The sequence below is a fragment of the Ascidia mentula genome, chromosome 2, assembly GCF_947561715.1.
Source record: "Ascidia mentula chromosome 2, kaAscMent1.1, whole genome shotgun sequence".
NCBI classification, from domain to species: domain Eukaryota; kingdom Metazoa; phylum Chordata; class Ascidiacea; order Phlebobranchia; family Ascidiidae; genus Ascidia; species Ascidia mentula.
Window position 1 is genome coordinate 8,217,135 of NC_138567.1, and position 16,265 is coordinate 8,233,399.

Here is a 16,265-nt window from a genome sequence, read left to right on the forward strand (position 1 = left end):
TCATTGCAACTATGACGTTCAGTGACTGCATTAACTTATTTTTAGCTTTGATTTAGAGAAAAGGGAACCCACGATTTCGTAAAGTCTCATAATATCACAAGAAAGTTTTATTGCATAAGTTATTGCCTTGTGTTTTCATTTTTTTGTGTACGCTCTAATGTGTGTGTGTGTTTATAGTAAATACCTCCACTTTCTCCCGGAAGCTCTTTGATAACCGCCTAGGCGGTTATATACGGTTCCAAGTTGTTCGGTTCTCGTCAGTTTATTGAATCCGTAACCACACTTGCTATCACGACGGGGAAAATGAAATTATCAATTATACACTTGAGCGGTTTGGGGTAAAAAAGTTTGTCATCTATCTTACGATTCACACAAAATCGCCATTACATGAGGTTTTATCGGTGTCCAATTTTTCTTCATGTTATTGTTCATTTGTGTAGCACGTTTTACGCGCAAAACGTAAATGACTGAATTTGATTTTGACTTGACACCGATTCAGAAACCTTACAGAAAGAAACAACAGCGAAGAACACTTTTAAAGCAACGAGGCGATAAAAGCTCTGCATGCATAAACTCAATGACACCCGATCTTTATATTGTAAACAACATAATTTGAATCTCTAAAATACAGAAAGTTATAAAAATAACTACGCAAACACTAAAGGCCATGGGTATAAGGCAACTAAAAAAGTACTGGCGTAAACGTAATTTTTCAGCAACACGTGAGTTGCGTCATGTTGAGTGAAACTGGCGAAGCATCAACACAATAGATGCAATCGGGAAACTCCCGATAGCAGAGTTTGGGTTTGGGAAAAATCGGATTGGGAATTCATTAGGAAGCACGAGCCTATTTAAAAATACCACAATAAATTTTCTAATCGCGAGAATTGCACAAGTAATAAGCGGTTATTAGGAATCGCACGTTTAAACTTTGGAGCATCAAAAACCTACAATAAACCATCATATGAAAGTTACGACAATCGTTAATGCCCGTTTTCGTAACTTCTACTGTTTGCGCAATTAAAACCATGAACTTTTGTGTATGTGTATGTTTTTTAACATCTACATCAAGTATCAAATACAACGGTGCACTTGGATCCTATGAATAAGTTTGCGGCATAATTTATAAATCAGTTCCATATAAAAAAAAACTATATTGAACAGCTCTTATCAGAAACCATGATGTTGAGGTATAAATACAAATGACACAAGTCTAAACATAAGTCCTTGCAGCTATATTAATCGCTTTCTGTGGTTGAATGTTGGCAGGCGGTGGTTCTACTCAAGTGTATCAAACTCTTCACTGGTATTTACGGCGTTCAACCGCATTTCGAATATACTGGGCACGAATCTCGTCAGGTTTTCTTCTCGGTATATAGGTCGGGCGTTAACCGATGTTGCCAATCGCCCGCCCTAGTCTTATACCTTTAATCTGCATAGTGACAACATTTCTGCATAACTGGTCCCCTCAGGCCCAACTAAAGCTGTGTGTTGGCCTATTAAAAATTAGCACGAGAAGCCTTGCTTGCTATAGTCCTTGCTGGTAGCGCCGGTGTGAAATAATTGTTATCTAAAAAAATGTATAATTTGAAATAGTGGTCGTATAATAAACAAATTTGTGTACATTTAAATTGTGTGCTCTGTAACGCCACGTATAGTGCCTGCTCTGATGCGTCGCTACCAAACCCCTTTTTAATTAACACGGTTCAAGTTATTACCATGTGAAGGTACTGACAACGCCATAAACACAAAGCGATCGAATCAATAAGATGTACACTTGCTAAGTTAATTTTTTTTAATTCTTTTCGAAACTTGTACACCGAAGAAATTGATGCTGATTGAATGATAAATAATCGATGCATGTTTCAGTTGCAGCTCAGGGTCAAAACCTGTTGATAACCATTACATTGCCAATCTCTTCGATCGACATTGGGTATAATCGTAAAGTAAATGCAGTAATTACAATTACAAACCATGAGGTGAACACAAGACAACACTCGCGCGCAAACCTGTACAGTTACACACAGACGTAAAATTAGTAGATTAATTTGATACATGTCACAATTGTACAATGCTGCAGGTGGATAGAATTGCAATGACTGAGATCTTTGAACATTTAAGAATTCTTCTTTGGAATTGCAGTGACCACCTGAGAAAAAAGAAAGTGACCACATTAGGTTCAATTTTAGCCACCACTAGAAGTCGCTACAGAGACAATTTCATGACATATACTCATGGCGAGCTCGATTTAACAATTTGTGTGCGATTGGAAAAGTAGAGCACACGTTAGAGTTACACAAATACTAAATTAAATTGTTAAATAACTGCTATTTTAAACGTGGTAACTTGAGCACAGCATCCACAAAACTTTAAATCAAATGCGGTCTCTTAGTGCTTTACAAGTTTGCATCAAATAGAATGACAGCAGTTCCCATGGGACTTGCTGACAGGAAGCATTCCCGCGCATAACTTCCCACGATTCTGACATTCGCACGCGAACAATGTCAAATTATATGCGCAAAAGAGCCATAATAATCAATGAGAGCTGCAGACAGGGTGTATACACGCACTGTGTCAAATTATGAAAGCGAAACAGGCATCGACTCACGCATTTCACTTCAGTGTAACCTTCCAGTGCGTACTCGCCCAGCTCGCGCCCTTGGCCCGACATCTTAAATCCACCAAACGGAGTCATCGCCGAAAAGCAGTTGTAGCAGTTGATCCTAGACAATAAAAATGCGACCCGTAATACCACCAGCTTCAGAAACCAAATACACTTTTGTCATGGACTTCTATTTCGAAATGTGTACGTAGATTTCATAAGCCAAGCAAAATCGAACTAAAACTTGAACCACAAAAGCTATTTCAGGCCCTTGTGTATTTATAGAATATTGGCAACTTAACCTACAAATGCAGATTTGGCCATGGTAGTTTACATGTACCACAATGCAAGCATATGGCAACGTGCCATTTTAGCTTGACACGTTTGTCGATTTGTGGACGTTTCGACTTGCGAAGCCTGAATGCATGTGCAAGCAGCAATGCTCGCCGCTTGTGTGACGCGCTGAAAGTCGGGCGTACTTAGCATCTGAAGATAAATAGTCCGCCTGGTGGGAAACAGCAATTCGTGTAAATATTTGCACGCACGCGCGCGACTTGGCGCACGTCTACAACGAATTTAGAACACGGACATTGCAAGAAAATGCTAGAAGATGTCAACACGTGTCTGCTCTCCCACCCAGTTTCGGCAATTGCGGCATAAAGGTGCACGCTTCACTATCAGGCCAGAAAATAAGACCTATATCGTTCGCTTCATTAGGCACGCGGGAGTGCCCAGCACATTCGGATACGCTTGGTATAGTTTGAACCAAATTGCTGGTCTGCTGAATTGTTTGGCTGCTTGCCACCCTTGTATTTCACCGCTGTCAATCAATCTTATTTACCCAAATGTTACAAGAAATCACGAAGGTTTTAGTTTTTAGTAATTGGAGCAGGAGTACGGTTTTCTTTCCCTCACACAGCAAAACGACCTGTGTATTTTGCACAAGTAGGCTTTCTTAACATTCAAACTATTTAAATGTTACTATTTGGTTTTCCAACTATTTTTTTTGTCAATTTATACCCACGTGGTCCCATGTACAGACTCAGTTAAACAGGATCGAGCAACATTGAGCCAACTTGCTTCATACATAAATATTTCGGAGGTCACACATCTGTATGTGACGAGAGCCTCTAATTTATGTAACTATCGTTTTACACATCGTGGCTCTGTAACAATCAATATCTGTGAGTGCATAATATAAAAAACGTAAAACTGTCTGTCCTAATAGTTTTATTAGACCTACAACCATAAAAAAGCGATACTCACCATACTGTGCCTGCCCGCACGCCATTGGACACCATGATAGCTTTGTTCAAGTCATTGGTTATGACGGCGGCTGCTAGACCGTAACATGTTCTGTTGGCACGTTCTATTACTTCGTCCATCGTTTTAAATTTTAGGATCTGTTGCACTGGACCAAAGATCTGCTCGGAAAATACACAATAATACAGGTGGAATTAACCAAGTTAGATTACCCCAAGAGTAATACACTTCTACACGTTCGGAATCGTGTATAGGGCGTGTTTTGGCCACAGCCTCGCAGTGTTGCTCGGACCGTGCAAACACTACAATGGCGTGGGATCGGGTATCTGATCGCGTGCGGAAGGATTTCACCCCAACAGCTAAACATGGTTCGAGCGAGCTGTTTGTCAATTCGTCGGCATTCATGTGTTTAATTTCAATGAGTACACATCAAAGTTTATTTTAAACAAATTTAAATCATATGGAAAAAAACTCGCGATCTCTGCTGTACAGTTTGGTAATTAAATTTTCCGAGGACAATATAAAACACCTTTTAACACATATACTGCGGTAGTTGCTGCACCGTTTGTTTGCATAGGCACGCAGCTGCAACCCATCAGGCAGCAAATCCAAAACCAACAATTACCTCTTCCGTGGCAATCCTCATGTTATCTGTGACGTTTGCGAAAACCGTCGGTTGAATAAAGTAGCCCTTGTCACCCCAGCGACTTCCGCCACACAAAAGTTCGGCGCCTTCCTGTTTGCCACTTTCAATGAGACCCTGGATTTTCTTGAATTGCTCGGCATCCACCTGTAAATGCAACATACAACTTTTATTGTGGATCTGCAAGGCCATTTCGGGGTACATCGGCAATAGGGATTTGTTGTAACAACTATTAGTGGGGAAATATACTCTGTATTGATATTTCCTCAACATGAATCCAGGTTTATAAACAGTTGCAACCCGTCTAATAGTGATGTAGCATACAATATTTAATTGAGTTGTCATAGCTATTGCCAATATGTTAGCTGACAGAATGGAACCGGATTTGATTATAAGCACAACATGCCGTCATTCCTTGGAATGCGAATTAACAGTAAGAGCTTCAATTATATTACCAACATTCCAACAGACGCCCAGAACTGGCACTAAACACGCGTGGTGCAAAATAAACCTATTTGTTTTATCTTACGGATATCAAATAGGGCGATCGCTAATGGTGCTATTACTGCTATGTTGCTTTTAAAGCTTACCAGGCCAATTTGCGACATCCACTTTTCAGTGGAACTGGCTGCTGTGCGAACTACTCCGCATATTTCTCATATAAAGGCTAAAGTATGCAGCCCCGCGGGGCAAGCGTTTAAACCAGGATAGGTTGAAGCCACGGAGAAATACAAATAAACCGAGAAATCTGGAATTATATTTCCTAGATGCTTGCAGCACTGTCATGTAAGCGAGGCGAAACTTAAACTTTGCACAACATAAGCAGATGCTGTTTGCTCGGTAAATAGTTGCACGACGTTAGCGATTTAGCTCAGGCGATTTTCAGTCGAAGGAAACCTCACAGGAGCGTATTGGTTTCCAATTTTCTGTTGCTTTGGACAACAGCACTTCAAGTCAGACAAAATGACCTGTATGCTTTTCGTTGGTTGCGTATTGGAAGGTGCGTTTCATACAGGACTGTTATAAAATATGCCTTTTTGACACTTAGCACAATTAAGGTGACTAGGACAACAGAGGCCTTAAACAAATTAACGCAAATTGTATTAACGGGAGGAAAGTCCACAAAATCCACGGCAAAAGTACGAGGGACAATTATAGGCTTCATGGGACGTGTACTTGCCACTAAAGCGATATCACTCAAGCAAAACATTCTGGTTCACAGTCCGTTTTCTTTACCTGTGGTCCTTGTTCACAGCCGTCGTCCCACGGGTTACCGACCGCCTTCTTCTTTGCCCTCGCAACGCTGCGTTTCACAAACTCGTCGTAAATCGTTTCCTCCACAAAGATACGGGAGCCCGCAGTACAACACTGTCCCTGTAAGATAGATTTCCGGTTACTTTATTGAAGTTCCGACGGGTACAATGGTATGTGAACTTTTTGAATGCCGTACTGGACTCAGTAAAGCAAAGGTAATGATGATATTACGCACGGATGGTCTATTACAGTGGTTTCCGACAGTAACGCTAAGCCCTGTGACAATAAAAAATGATTTTTAATATGGAACGGGCACCTTCAATGGCCCCCAGGGTAGCCAATAATCTCCAAGGAGAAACTCTGGTTTATTGTGTGTAACCATATTTATGCAACAGCTGCACTTTTTCTCCAAAAAACTAGTTATGTCAAACGGACATTATTTCAGAATAACTAAATCGGACAAAAAACACCCTTTTCGCAAATCCAAAAACGGGTCTTTCAAGACCACTTCCACGGGCGCTGGGAAATACTTACGTGATTGAAGAAGAGACCGTGGTGAGCAGTCTCTACAGCATGATCAAGATCCGCGTCGGCGAAGATTATGTTCGGACTCTTTCCGCCCAACTCCAAACTAACGCGCTTTAAGTTGCTCTTGCCGGCTGCTTGCATGATCACGTGACCAATCTGACCAACAGGAAATGCGTCGCTGAATGCGTGCGGTCAAATGAAGTATTGCAATTTTTCTGCAACCTTAACTATGGCGAATGAGAGAACCACTTGTAAGGATTTAGAAGTAAAAATTTGACGAGATTTTAATCGGGCATTCTTTAAAATGCAAAATATTCCGATAACAGTTCTAAAATGCCTGAGGCTGTTCATGAATCGACCAAAAGTAATATTGCTTATTAAGTCGGTTCATACTGCTTGTTCACGCACAATGTTACAACCTCGGGCTGAACGAAAAAGTAGCTTCATAAGGGAAATGATTAACCAAAGACTGGTGACAAATAGGTGTAACCTACCTCCGTGGATCCAGTGAAGCAGACTTTGTCAACATCCATATGCTCGCTGATGGCTGCGCCCGCCGTCGGCCCATAACCTGGCACAATGTTCAGCACGCCTGGCGGAAAGCCTGCCTGTGTTTGCAACAGCGTTTTAAAAGATACGCCTGACAAGTACTCTATAACCCGCAATAAATTGGGTATGCGGAGAAAAATAAATTGCTATTGTACCTTACGCAAGTTCGTTACGACAAGAGATGCCAAGTCTTATAAATAATTGCAAAAACATGCGGTTTCCTTTGCTGTGGTTTAATGCTGACATCCCCGAGCAGCTGGTCGTGGATTAGTGCTGAGGAACGCGCTTCGTAGTACCACAATACTTACTATTAATTACATCTCGTGGTGTGCATAAGGAGCTTAGAGCAGAGCACAAGACGACCCGTGTCGAAGTCCGGGCCACAGGAAGTTTTGTTAAATATGTTAATAATCTGTTTTTGCGCTTACCGAAAATGCTAAAGTAAAATTCTCCGGACATATTTTCCGCGAAATAGGGCGGCACGTAGCCGAGGATAAATAGTTGGCTCGATGCCGATGCGATAAAGCTTGGGTTAAGTCTCACGTAAATGTTTTTGAAACCACCAGCTTATGTAAGTCGGATAAAGGGAAACACAACTTTGTGGAATTATGCTGCAAATCTGCACCTGACAATTTCAATTGCTTGGTATTCACGGCAACCACAAAAGATAACCGAGTCCTATTTTACACAAATGCACACGTTATCTGTATGTCGTTATGTACCCCAGTTCATAAAGCGTTAAGTACTGTTTTTGCGAAAGACTGACGTGTTTATTTATGGCGCGTTTACGGCCAATAACTTCCTTACCTCCTTTGCAAGTTGTCCAACGTAAAGCGCAGTTAAGGGAGTCTGTTCGGCCGGTTTCATCACAACCACATTGCCGCATGCAAGCGCCGGGCCCAACTTCCAAGCTTGCATTAGCAGCGGAAAGTTCCACGGAATAATCTGACCGCAAACCCCCACCGGCTCATGACGCGTGTACGCCAGAAAATTTCCGTCTAAATGTAAGAAAAATGGGGAGTTATGTTACAGAACGGACGTGATGTAATTTCCTCTGCACAAGAATTGCAATTTAACACATATGTTCTAATACGCGGAAATATGGAGGAACGAATGCTGAACCATTAATTCTTTAGTGGCGGGAGCGATGGTTAGTTGTTAGAAACGACGGAAATGGCATCTTGAAAAACGGGCAACAATGACAGGGCGTTATAAACGCAAATGTCCCATCGAATATACGCAAACTTAATATTACATATGAGTAAGTGCTCCGGTCATCAAAGATAATTGTGCTGAATATCCTGTGAAACGGTTAATCAGCTTTTACTTGTATGCAAACACCGTTCGTGATTCAAGGTTTTTGTATAAAATTTGGATTTTAGGAGCTTCCTGTGTTCGTATCATGAGCAAAAACTCCCTGACATTCTTTGAAGCATTATTATTTGCTCGGCAGTCTGGTGTAGGTTAATAGCGTGTTACGTCACGCTAAATGCCCATGCTGACATGCCATCATGACAGGCGGGTAAAGCAAATTCACAGAAAAGTGCTAACCGGTCGGGTGCTTTAACTACGAGTTTGTGATAAAGGCAATAAAAAGCAATACAGGACGAACCCACGCGTCGCAATGCTATAATACCTCAGAGATTTCCTCTATATTAGCTTCGGGCCCAGCATGATCTTTACTTGTTTAATTTATGTTAACAGTGCGCTGTTTAACTGTATAACAAGAAGGTCGTATCAATCGCTTACGATCCCCGGTGACCACAAAGCAATCAAACGTCACGGTGTCAACACATCGTGCCGACGCCAAACATTAATTTCACAATGTCCACGTTTCCTATCGCTTCGTGCGGCAAGATTGCGCTGACATGCAAATGCAGCTACACGGTAAATAACGTTCTGTAAAACAAGTTTTGGGCGCTGCATACCAACGTGGTTCATTGCAGTATGAAATCCACCGGCCCTACAGCGCATTTTAAAGACTTCCGTGTTTGTCATTTGCCCTGTCTCTCAATGTTATAGTTGCGGAAAAAGAATGTTCGCTTGTGTTGTTTTCATAAAGTGCAAACAGTCGTAGCACAAAATCAGAAAATAACTTACCCATTGGTATGACCTTGCCGTGGTTCTTGTCAGCCCAACCAGCGAAATATCTGTGTTACAAAACAAAAGGTTACGCAAGTACAAGCGGGATATAAACCTCAAGGCGAGGCTCTTTTGCAGCAACGTAGTGCGGTCAACCATGACGTCTAGTAAATTAGGGTAGGATTGAACTTTCAGGAGCAAGTGAAAGCCAAATTAGGACTGGTTTGTTGAGTGTGTGTGCATGCTGGCTTGGGCACAAACAACACGATGGATTGTGCGACAAATGTCGGTTAAAACGTTTCAAACGCGTTCTGAATGACCATCGCAAACAAAGCGTAACACTACCTCTCTCTTCGCACTGGCCTGTTAAGCGACATCTTTTCAAAACAAACTTACTCTGAAAGCACTTGATTAAACTGGACTGTAGGTCCAGCTTTTAGTGACATTCCATGCATTTATGCAGAAATGAAATCGCCAATCCTGTCAACAAAATTTTTACCTGTAACATTCAATAACCAGGTGCAAGTCAATGTTGTAGGCGATGTGGTAAGGTTTGCCATTGTCCAAAGTTTCCAAACACTGTAGAATGGTAATACATAATGAAAGTTTTTGCAATTTACATGTGTATATAAGTGCATCAGTTCTGCTCAATGTTTTTGTTAGCTTGTTTTTTATAAACACCCTGGCAGTAGTTTGATCACAAAAGGTTTGTGTTAGATCGGACTTACCAAAGCATTAGCAAAAAAAAACTAGTAGACACAAAATCGATACTTACAGCTAAGTAATGTCTATCACGTTCAATCAAATCTGCAAGTTTAATGAGCAGTTTGCCCCTGGCAGAAGCATCCATGGTTCTCCAGGGTGATCCCAATTTAAAAGCTTCCTGAGCTGCAGCAACAGCTTTGTTCACATCAGCCTGTAAAGGACATAGTCAGTAAACTTCAAAATACTACACAAATGCCCAACAATGAATACCCACCCTGTCTCCCTCTTGGACTTGACAAATGACTTCTTCATTGCATGGGTTTATGGTAGGGAATGTCTTCCCACTGACTGAGTTCACCCACTCATTATTTATCAAAATCTGCAAAACAAACCACGGAGCTAGTGAGTAAAATTTTAAGGTGTTCACATCAACAATGCTACAAACACACAATACAATACTCCATTGTATATGAATGAAATATCACCAACCACAATACACTACCACAGCTGGATACATCAATACTGGAAAGTTTGCAGCAATTGAATACTTAGTTAGAACCAGCAAATTGTGCTTGAACTACAAACGAGTTCAATTGGCAGTTGCATTCTAATGTGGTGGAGGTTACCTGAGTGTACTGAATCTTGGGCGTAAGATCAGGCTTTGGGGTCGACATTGCGTTTTTTTGCAGTGAAACAAAGCCTCAGTGAACGCTAAAGCTGTAAAAGAAGCGGTTGATCAAGTTAACTGCCTCGAATAACCCTTGCAATGTGTGTTGGTTACGTCCGCTACTTCTGCCTATCCTGCTACTGTGCAAAATTTCGTGGTGGGAGGAGCGTTTTATGTGCGCTTAAAAACACGTGACAACGAACAGCTAAAAGATTACGAAATACCTTTCCTAGGTAAAAAGGGCGTAGCCTTATGGCTTTTCACAGTTTACAAGAACTTCGTTGTAAGTAAGTAACGCTCCATCTACATCAAGTTACCAATGACGCAATGATGTTTTGTTCTGTGACAAGTCAACCGGAAAACCGCCATACCCTTTTTTGACTAAAGCACAAGCTCAGTGTCAGTTGCAAAGCCTACAATAAGTACCTATCCCTGCAATCACTTTCGTTACACTGATAACTAGCAAGGTACAACATTCTGACAAGAGCATTTTAAATGTCCTGTGAATCCACCACGTGCCTTTTTCATATTTTCCCATCACGACGGTACGTCATTGTCTTGCGCTTTTACGTCACCTTGCGGTGAATTTTTTTTAGGGAATACACCACAAAAAATAAAAATTGGTTGATGTCCTGTAAATTTTTATCCTACAATAAATGGATGGGCGGGTGATTGGCAGCATTAACCAAGCGCCCTACCCGTATACCAAGAATAAAAAAACCTGATCGGGTTTCGTGCCCAGTTCAAATCCTGGTGTGGTCAAAAAAAATACAATAAATGGATCGAACATGAGTGACAGAATTGCCGTTACTCACTTCCTGGTGTCAAAAGTAATTATACAAAACCGAAATGGTTCCATTTTGCATATTTTATCATAAAGGATCACTTTCGACGAATTTACAGTTTTATTTAATTTGATTTATTATTCAAAGATTTTATTTGGCCGTAATACAAAATTAAGTTTGAAGTTTATAATTTCTCTATGAAGCAGTTAATTTGGAAATTAAAGTTTGCGGTAATATTATTTGTATAATGTAACTATACAAGCTATACTTAAAGGATTTAATGATACATTCTGGTGTTCTTTACACCATACATTTTTACTGGCAGCCAATAAATAATTATTAGGTAGTAGCTAGGGGGTGAGGGGAAAAGGTTAAAATCACAAAAGACACATAATGCAACAAAACGTTTCAAGGGCAACGGGTTTGGATTAACATTTGTGAAATTGAAACACAACAAACAGTTTACCTGCGTCGCCGACTGTTGTGAACAAAAGAACGGAAATATTTGCGATGTCACAGTGCGTTGTGTCGGTTAAACCCAACCTAAACACCGGACACGGAAGTAGAACAAAAAAGGTCTCGCATTGTTTCCCACAAACCGCGAACGCGAACAATTTAGCAAGTTTTTTTGATATTTTGATTTGGATTAGATGATCATCACATAGCTATGTTACGTACTGCATTTTCAGGGAAGCCTGTAGTGAGCGCGACTGACAACTAGGTCTAACAGTTTTTGGAATACTTGGTACACAACTCGGCTAGCTTGCCAAACAGCAAAGCTGGGGAATGTTTGGGAGAGCATTAACTTTTACAGCTTGGTTGCTGGTGATGCCAAGGAAAATCGCAAGTCGATCAAGTAAGACACGAATACAACAAGTTCTACACCAATCTTTAAAAAAAATAATGATTCAGCAAGAGTTGACGTTTGCATTTCGGGCTAAATGTTTAACATAATTTTTGAAATGAGGAGAACTTAGGTGTGTCCGTTACTATGCCGGGAATTATTAAAAAAATTTCGTATTCTTCAGCCATAATTTAATAACGAAGTTTGTAAGGTCACACGTTAGTGCACAATTAAATAATGGGCTCCACAGTATTGTGAATTGTAGCTCGACTGTTTTAGTTCCACGACATAGATAAAAGCCTATTTATCTACTAAGTAAATTAATATGGTGAAAACGAACGTAAGCTAGAATTTTATGTCTTACGTTTTTTTTCATAGTTTGCTTATCCGATTATTCTCAGACTGAACCAATGTTTGTGACACACTTTTAACTTTCCTAACAGCTTCTTGCCCAACAACAACACCACCTCCAAGTATTACCAGTGCAACCTTGCTTTCCTTCACAAACTTGCAAGTTACTTGTGGAACGTCTGTAGTTGAAGCAACGTAAGGGGTATTTACGTCATCACCGATGGGGTTATTCGTATCGGAGTGCACCCTTTTGAAATCAATAAGCTGCGCTGAAATACGAATTATTATAACATTTTGAAAGGCAATCAAATTGAAAGTTAACACAGCCCACGAAATATTTTATTATTCTTTATTCGCTAAATGCGGTGGGGGTGTAGGTCAAGTGACGCACGATGGGTACTTCGAAATAATTGGGACAAAAAAACGCTACATAATACATAAGCGAAATCAATTTTTTCAATTAAATCTGCTGACATAAATTAGAGGCTTGTTACTTCATAACACATGCCAATTCCCGATTTACATCATTTCTTGTAAAGCTCCGATATGCAAAGTATATTTGTGTTCAAGCATGGACGATTGTGCGGTTCAGTGTCTGGGGCACAACCCTATTTACGAGCTCGGAATAACAAGTCCAAACTTGTCCAATGTTACTATGAGTGACGTGGCGGAAGGTTGCTATCCGACTATTTCGGGAAACAACACATTGTTCAGTATCAACATCACGGATTGCTCGCCGACAAAAACGGTGAGGCCACACAAAAACGAGTTACCTTACTCTTATAATGGATTGTATTTGATAAACTATATCGTCTGCAATGCACAAGTGAAAGCGATTTTTTGGACTATTAAATCAGCCATAACACTTGTCGTGGATAACGTTTTTAATGGAACTTTCCCACTGTAACAATATATGGATGAGGGAAGGGTAATATTCTAGATAAACATAACCTGGCCAATATTCACTGACCTGAATTATGTTTGACCCAGGTCAAAAAGTGACTGAAAAAAGATCTAGCTAGTATTTGTGGCACTGGACAAGCTTTTAAACTAACATGCACACAAATTTCCACGTTGTGGTACCTTTCGGTCAACGTCGATCTGTTAGTAACCTAAATCGGATAGTGCTCCCGAGTTTATTTGATTGAATTGCATAACTTTCTTACGTTACAAAACCATCTCTCTGTATTATCGAACAAAAACAGTTTTTCTACTGTTAACGTTTTTGCGCTTTCTTGCAGGGCAATAAAACACACTCTATCTACACGTATGCGATCAACTCGTTCACGAACACCAACCTCCAGTCGACCACTTCAAATTCAATCGATATATCGTTCCGGTTCAGCTGCATCTACAATCTTGGAGTCCAAACCTCCCTTTCACTAGGAGGCTCAGTTTCGCAGTAATTACAATAAATATTACGAAACTATTTGATTTTATTAGGATCCGTTTTTATGCTGAAAAGTGCTTATCCCTTTGTTACCAAATAGCTTCTTTAACAAATATTACCAAGGAAAAAGAAACATATTTAAAAAAGAATTCAATTTTTTGAAAAAAACATTTTATGCAGGTCGTCAAGTCTGTCTTTTCAACCTGTTTCCGTGGAGTTAGCTATTGCAATGGCTCTCTTTAACGACTCAACCTTCTCCGTTCCGATAGTGGGAGACCACAACATCACCGTTCCCGACTATATTTACGTGGGCCTTACTTTCACTGATGGAAATGCAAACTATCTCGTCTTGCAGGTATAACCGAGCTAGTCAATCTGAGAAAAGCTTCAGATGATTTGCGACAAAAGTGATCCAACATCGAAAAAACAGATATATTCAAACACGATCTGCTCACGCTATAGATATAATAAGATTGCGCATTTTTGGTCTTTTATATTCGTTTTGTATTGGCACGTATTGGTGAAACACAGGATTTTGTTGACATATCGATAAAAAGGTACTTTCTAAGATAACAGTTTCTATCCATACTAGTAGCAAAACTAAGTATTCCAAGTAGTTAACGAATGCTCTTCTATTTTAGGCCACAACATGTTGGGCCACTCCTTCCAGCAGCTCCTCAGACGCAAGACAATATTCTATTATAGCAAGCGGGTAAGTTTATAGCCTCTTAAAGCTACACAAAACCGAGCATGGATATGCTACAATTTGTAATTTTAGTTGCCCAGCAAACCTAAGTGATCCGACTTTGGTGTTGCTCTATGAAAACTACTATTCTTCACAAGCACGATTCGCCCTGCAAGCTTTTACATGGGCAGGTCTCGCTTTAGCCGACCAGAACATTTACATACACTGTGATGTTGCGGTCTGCGACACAGTGCTTAACGATACTTGCACAACGAAAGTACGTATACGTGCGAATACTAATGGTCAAATCGTTGGCTGTGTATTAATGCGGCTACGATTTTTGTTCATGATTGCAGAATTGCGTTGGAAGTTTGGAAGCGCGACGCAAGAGATCGATAGACGGTCATCTAATAACAGTTGGTCCCCTGAAAGTCGTGGCCGGAGACTCAGCTTGTTCAAAGGTTTGATCTGTTGTGTTTTACCGGTCCCATATACGGAATAAAAACATAGAACTCACTGTTTCGACATGATACGTACTCCAGTGGTTTTAGCAGCTAAATTTTACTCTGATTTTTAATGCAATGTGGTATTCGCAAACAAGTTTTTTTTTCTGAAACAGATGAATGGTGGATGTTCCCATATGTGTAGTGAGGACTTTTATGGTTTCGTGCGCTGCATCTGCGGTCCGGGTTTTGTGTTGCTCAGGGACAGGAAATCGTGTGGATGTGAGTAATATGAAGCAACTATAAGGCGTGATAAATGTTTGAACTGGTGAAAGGGTAAATGTGAAGAACAAGTGGAAACGTTTGCACTTCCGTAGTGTTAACACGTTGATACGAAACAAGGCTTGGATTTTGTTTTAAAAACTGGTAAAATGATGTTGTTTTCGTAACTACGACCTAAAGCAAACATAACTCACCGTGCATCCGATATTGTCGTTGTAAAGATATCAAAACGCACAAAATTCGGTCGATCAGGTTTTATCTTTAGGGGGTTTGAACACAAGCTCTTCTGAAACAGGAAGATTTTACTTTCAGTGATTGGAGGACGAGGAGTGAATGAGTTTGATTGGCACGAAGGAGTTCATCTTTCGGCAGGGGAGGATGTGATGGAAAGTTCAATGAGCGACTACATCTTATTCGCGGCATCATCCCTCATTCTTTTCGCTTGTGTTGGTCTATTGATAGGAATATGCCGCAAGAAAAATCGCTCCAGGAAAAGAAAATACAAAGGCGCGCACGAGTTGTAGATGATGTGATGTTTTTTTTCCTAACGAATCAATCACGCTCACACTGAAGCAATGAGTTTGAAACAGACACTTAATATTACAGACAAAACGGTTTTCATTGCAAAACTGCCTTCCATAGATTTCTACATGTAAATGAATCACATCTTTCGTTCTGCCTTCGTTCAATATTATTGTCAGATATTTTGTACAGCAGTTGTAGACGCATGTTATATACAAAATGTTGGCGTTATATCATCGATATCTTTTGTTCAATTATATGTACTGTACAGTGTGAACAATCACAAGTAAACATGTCTGCAAGAAAACGAGGTTCAACTACAAACGTGATGAAATTTTAAATCTGCGCAGACAAGTTGACCCAACCGACTACTGAAATGCGTAAATTGAGCAAGACTTCAAGCGACTCAATCGGCATTAACATTGATCACAAGCAACATTTGAGACATTAGTAAAACCAAAAAGAATTTACACTGCTGACGTAACCGGGGATCGAGCTAAACCTTCTTCCGTTGAAGGCTGCTTTGCCACAGTCCTTACTTTAGTAGCGCTGCCCCTCACCAGCCGAACAAAAAACCTTGCCGCCAATGGCAAAGTGTTGGAATAGATAATGGGATTAAGGGCGCTATTCACAGGCAAAAGAATAATGGCCGAAAAAGCGTAGGCATATG

General features: G+C 40.4%; 1 protein-coding gene and 1 pseudogene across 1 annotated transcript; one reads left to right on the forward strand and one right to left on the reverse strand.

Annotated features, from left to right (window-relative positions):
• Positions 1–1,760: 1,760 nt before the first annotated feature.
• On the reverse strand, positions 1,761–10,345 carry LOC145890367 (aldehyde dehydrogenase, mitochondrial-like). Its single transcript, XM_082981357.1, has 13 exons — positions 10,253–10,345; positions 9,901–10,005; positions 9,697–9,837; positions 9,421–9,500; positions 8,940–8,989; positions 7,647–7,837; positions 6,785–6,898; positions 6,297–6,446; positions 5,745–5,882; positions 4,491–4,655; positions 3,869–4,026; positions 2,609–2,723; positions 1,761–2,149 (listed from the first exon to the last, which is right to left on the reverse strand). Exons 1-13 carry the CDS (start codon positions 10,298–10,300, stop codon positions 2,117–2,119), a joined length of 1,488 nt encoding a protein of 495 aa, XP_082837483.1. The 5' UTR covers positions 10,301–10,345; the 3' UTR covers positions 1,761–2,116.
• A 1,519-nt stretch (positions 10,346–11,864) lies between these two features.
• On the forward strand, positions 11,865–15,597 carry LOC145890011 (pancreatic secretory granule membrane major glycoprotein GP2-like; annotated as a pseudogene).
• The last annotated feature ends 668 nt before the right edge of the window (positions 15,598–16,265 follow it).